We start from the raw sequence: 4,568 nt of genomic DNA on the forward strand, positions 1-4,568 counted from the left end.
TGAACCAGATAATAGACTATTAGTCCAAATGAACTAATAGACCAATCTCATAAAATAATCTCTCAAAACAAGCACACTAAAGAGAATTTTTTAATAAATCGTAAATGAGTGAACAATTGAAAATAATTCAAAACTTATGTCCTAATAAAGTAAATTTGGAAAATAAAATAAAAAATTATATAATACAATCTAAATAATTGATCGTACTTGCTACAATTGTCTCAAAATGTATACGTGCCATCGCAGTAACCACAAGATTGTGCTTGTTTTTTTGGCCGCAAGGTCCACTTTACTCACTGCGGCGGCGCGTGGAGATGGAGGGCGGCGCGTGAACAGAAAAGACTATAGGGAGAGTGTAACAAAACAAAACAAGAGAGAACGACCCATTCGATTTCGATCTCCTAAAAAACCTACCTTTTCACCACCTCGCAGGTCAGTTTGTTATCAAATATCTCTCTCTCTCTCTCTCTCTCTAACTCTGTTTCTCTCTCTACTTCTCTACCAAAACACACACACACCCACATTCTGATTCTCTTTGTCTCTCTGTCACCGTCTTGTTCTATATCTTGCACTGTCGTCATGGTTCCCGCCATATAAAAACCCTAATTTCACACTCAGCACAGGTGAAAACACGAATTAAACTGTAATCGACGATTATCTATGTTTATATTTGATTGTGTAAATGTCAATTTTGGTGTTTTTGGCTAATTTTGTGGTGTGATCGTTGGAGATCTGTGTTGGGTACAGAGACAAGATAATAAACAAAGAATTGAAGGGATTTGAGGGCTAGATTTATGTCCCACAATCAATCAAGGGCTGAGAGGAGCGATTCATCACAGCTCAGAAAATCGGCCCGATCCGGGAACTCTTCTCAGCCGAGGACTTTCTCAGGCGGTACCGGGAAGGGCGGCGGCGGGACCGCCCCTCCACTCTCTTCAATCAATTCGTCTTCTTCGTCCAATCGAAGGTGGATTACGATTCTCTGTCGTTGTTGTTGTTGTTATATCAATAAATTTGTATGTATTTTGTGAATTTTGGATATTAGGGTTTGTTGTGAATTTTTAGCTCTATGATTTTTATTTTTATTTTTCTTTCTGGGTTTTGTTAGTTTTAAGAAGCCTAATAATGCACAAGGAGGACAATCTAGGGTAAGCGGTGTGGCAGTGAATTCAGATTCTAATAATTCTTCTGCTGCCCGTTCTCTTCAGAATGGTTCCCATTTGCAACCCCCAGTTCATGGTATGTATTTAAAATCCACCTTTTGATTTTGTTTTTTGTTAATGTAAAATTGAATGAATAGATTGTAGTTTATACTGGGTTTTTTTTTGACGGATGAATTGCGTTACCTTGACTTTGTATATTGTGATCACAACAATTTTATCGGGTGATACAGTAGCAGAATTGAAGAAATTGAATTTTGTTCTTTTGATTGTTTTTGATATTGGCACAGTTGATCCCTCAGTCACAGGCGTCACCGTCAAGCCGGCAACTGATATGGCAACTCAGAAAAGTGCCCGAGCTATTCCCAAAGCTCCATCTTCTCAGTCTGCTGCTGTCAGTTCCGATACCACAGTTCCTGCAACTCCTTCAAAGGGTACATATGTCTAGTGCTTGATATACATTAAGCTATTGATGCAGTTCTTGGTTTTTATGAATGTTAGAAACTGTAGCAATGTTTAGTTGGTATTTTTGTGCCATTTTTTTCTTAACTGTTTTTGTTATGACTTGATTGTTGGTAGCTATAACTACATTTAATAATATACTGTTTTTCTGATTGCGTTGCCCCAGGAGACGCTTCTAAATCATCATTTTCTCTGCAATTTGGGTCCATAAGTCCTAGTTTTATGAATGGAATGCAGGTAAATTAGTATTCACATTTATGCTCCTTTTTGGGGCCGAATACATGCATATTTAGAACTTCATTTTGGATTGCATGGTGAATGCAATTAACAATTTCATTGTTTTGTCTCTAATAGTAGATGAATTTCTTTCTCTTTTGGTTTTAGATACCTGCTCGAACTAACTCAGCACCCCCAAATTTGGATGAGCAGAAACGTGACCAGGTTAGTCTGCTCTTTCCCTCTCTGACGATCTGACTGTTCAGCAGACAATAACTGGTCTGTGACAAAGCTTTGCTTTTCTTTCTCTCCATCCTCCGGTTTCTGACTGATGAAATATTGTGGTGCATACCACTTTTGAAGTTTGTAACATTACAATATTGATACAGTGAAATATTGATCCATGGAATTTGAATTTGGCATGAGCATACCCTGTGGTTTTGTGTGGAGCCTACATTACTAGTCTCTTTTTGACTCTTAATCGTTGAACGATGTCTTTTCTCTAATATTTGTGTGACTAAATTACTCAAGTAGCATGAATATCATAGTTGTGGCTGCTTGGCAAGCATAATCTTGATATCACTGTGGTTTATTCTAATGTGTTTTTTTTTTTTTTCATTTCCCCTTTATTTTGTGATTCCTTGTCTGCCAGGCACGTCATGATGCTTCAAGAGCGGTGCCTACGTTTCCAATTCCATCTGTTCCTAAGCAGCAAATGCTAAGAAAGGATGGAGGTTCTGGTGACCAACCTAGTACTGGTGAGGCCCATCAAATGTCCAAGGCCAAAAGGGATGTTCAAATTTTGCCCACACCCCCCGTAGCCCAAACTCAGAAGGCTTCTGTTCATCCTATCCCTGGGGTTTCTGTGCAAATGCCATTTCATCAACAACAAGTCCCCGTTCAATTTGGTGGCCCCAACCCACAGATTCAGTCTCAGGGCATGACAGCCACTTCATTGCCAATGCCATTCCCCATGGGAAATGCTTCTCAACTGCAGCAGCAGGTATTTGTTCCAAGTGTACAAGCCCATCCATTGCCACCTCAGGGGATTATGCATCAAGGTCGCGGCTTGAATTTCACACCTCAAATGGGTCCCCAGCTGCCTCAGTTAGGCAATTTGGGAATTGGCATTAACCCACAATTCACACAACCGCAGGCAGGAAAACTCGTGCCCCCCCGTAAACCTGTCAAGATTACTCATCCAGATACCCATGAAGAGTTGAGGCTTGGTAGGAGGGCCGATACTTGTATGGATGGTGGGTCATCAGGCCCAAGGTCGCATCCAAATGCTCCACAATCCCAGCCTATTACATCAGTTCCACCTCCTCATCCTATCAGCTACTACTCTAATTACAATCCGAATCCCCTTTATTTTCCTGGGCCAAGTTCTGTTCCTTTAAATAGTAACCCAATTAATCCAAGTTCTCAGCCACAAAGGTTTGGCTATTCAGTTAGCCAGAGCCCACAAACTGTATCTTTCATGAACCCTTCTGCTCATAACTCCTATGCCAATAAAAACAGCAGTATAGTGCATGGCAATGCTGAACCATCAAGTTTGGAACATTCCCGTGATGTTCATAATGCAATATCTTCAGCACCATTAGCATCTGTACAGGTGACAGTTAAACCAGCTGCTGGGCCACATGTAGAAAAGTTAGCTGTTTCATCATTACCGGCAATTAGCTCACTTTCTGTTGAAAAGGGTGAACCACCTAAATTCCAACAGAAACCTGGGGAAACTAGATCAATTCATCTTCAAAGGGATTTAGAGACTCGGGTGGAACACTCTTCACATCAGCCAAAACCTGGTCCAGAACTAATGCCACCTTCATTACATGTGGCAGGTGAACAATCTAGTGCAGCATCTCCTCTTTCTGTCGAGGGTACAGTATCCAATTCAGTCTCCTCTGCCTCTCTTGCTCCCCTTGAGGAGTCAGCACCTGTTATGACCCATAGTGCCGAAGGCAGAAGAAGAGAAACAATTAGTAGGTCCGACTCCATTAAGGATCAACAGAAGAAGCAGACCAAAAAAGGACATTCTCACTCACAGCATCAGGTATTTTGTAATCTGACCAGATCAAAATTGTTCTGCTTTTATTTATGCATACCATAATTTGTGGGGTGGATTTTGAAATGTCGTTTGCAGGTTTCTGGACAATCTACCTCAATTTTGGGCTTGCCTTCTCATTCTTTAGAGCATACTAATTCTTTTAACAGTGGCACTGCTGAGACTGTACATACTAAAACATCCCCTTCATCAAGAAGTACCAGTGGAGGCATTATGGAAGTGGAATCTACCAGGGAACCTCTGTCCACCAATAGTGCTGCTTCTCCTGATGCTCCTGAATTAAGAAGTGATATTGAAGTGCAAGGCTCCACATGTGAATCCTCCAAAACATTTGGAACTTCAGTAGTTGTTGATAGCTTGGACACAGAGCACCGTGCTAGGCAAAGTGATTCTTCTCCACAAGATGAACTGATAAAGCTTGAAACTCTGGGGACAAATGAACAAGGAGGAATTATGTTGAATGAAGGGCCCAAACAAAATAAAAACAGTTCTGGGACATCTTCAGAATCTGTTTCTTTAAAATCTGCGGAAGTAGTTAATCATACTAAACCAAACTCTGTTCCGAATGTAACAACTAACTCCAATGAGGTTGGATCCCTGGAAGTTGGACAGAAGGATTTGGAAGAGCCTGTAGGTCATTGCAAAAAAGATGATGTGGTGAA

At 40.8% G+C, this 4,568-nt stretch overlaps 1 protein-coding gene across 3 annotated transcripts in view; it reads left to right on the forward strand.

Moving 5' to 3' along the window:
* The first annotated feature begins 209 nt into the window (after window positions 1-209).
* EIF4G (eukaryotic translation initiation factor 4G) overlaps window positions 210-4,568 on the forward strand; it is a 14,636-nt gene continuing 10,277 nt past the window's right edge. Inside the window, exons 1-8 of one of the 3 annotated variants that reach the window (XM_082869385.1) lie at window positions 210-432; window positions 748-967; window positions 1,109-1,239; window positions 1,451-1,594; window positions 1,789-1,859; window positions 2,007-2,063; window positions 2,491-3,894; window positions 3,985-4,568. The exon at window positions 3,985-4,568 is cut by the window's right edge and continues 2,661 nt beyond it. In XM_082869385.1, the coding sequence (XP_082725511.1) occupies window positions 795-967; window positions 1,109-1,239; window positions 1,451-1,594; window positions 1,789-1,859; window positions 2,007-2,063; window positions 2,491-3,894; window positions 3,985-4,568 (2,564 nt within the window). In that variant the 5' untranslated portion in view covers window positions 210-432; window positions 748-794. Of the gene's footprint in view, window positions 624-730; window positions 968-1,108; window positions 1,240-1,450; window positions 1,595-1,788; window positions 1,860-2,006; window positions 2,064-2,490; window positions 3,895-3,984 lie in introns of all 3 variants that reach the window. The other 2 variants (XM_082869384.1, XM_082869383.1) reach the window with 2 other exon arrangements.

Source organism: Camellia sinensis, chromosome 5, assembly GCF_055761805.1.
Source record: "Camellia sinensis isolate YWXY chromosome 5, ASM5576180v1, whole genome shotgun sequence".
In the NCBI taxonomy this organism is placed as follows: domain Eukaryota; kingdom Viridiplantae; phylum Streptophyta; class Magnoliopsida; order Ericales; family Theaceae; genus Camellia; species Camellia sinensis.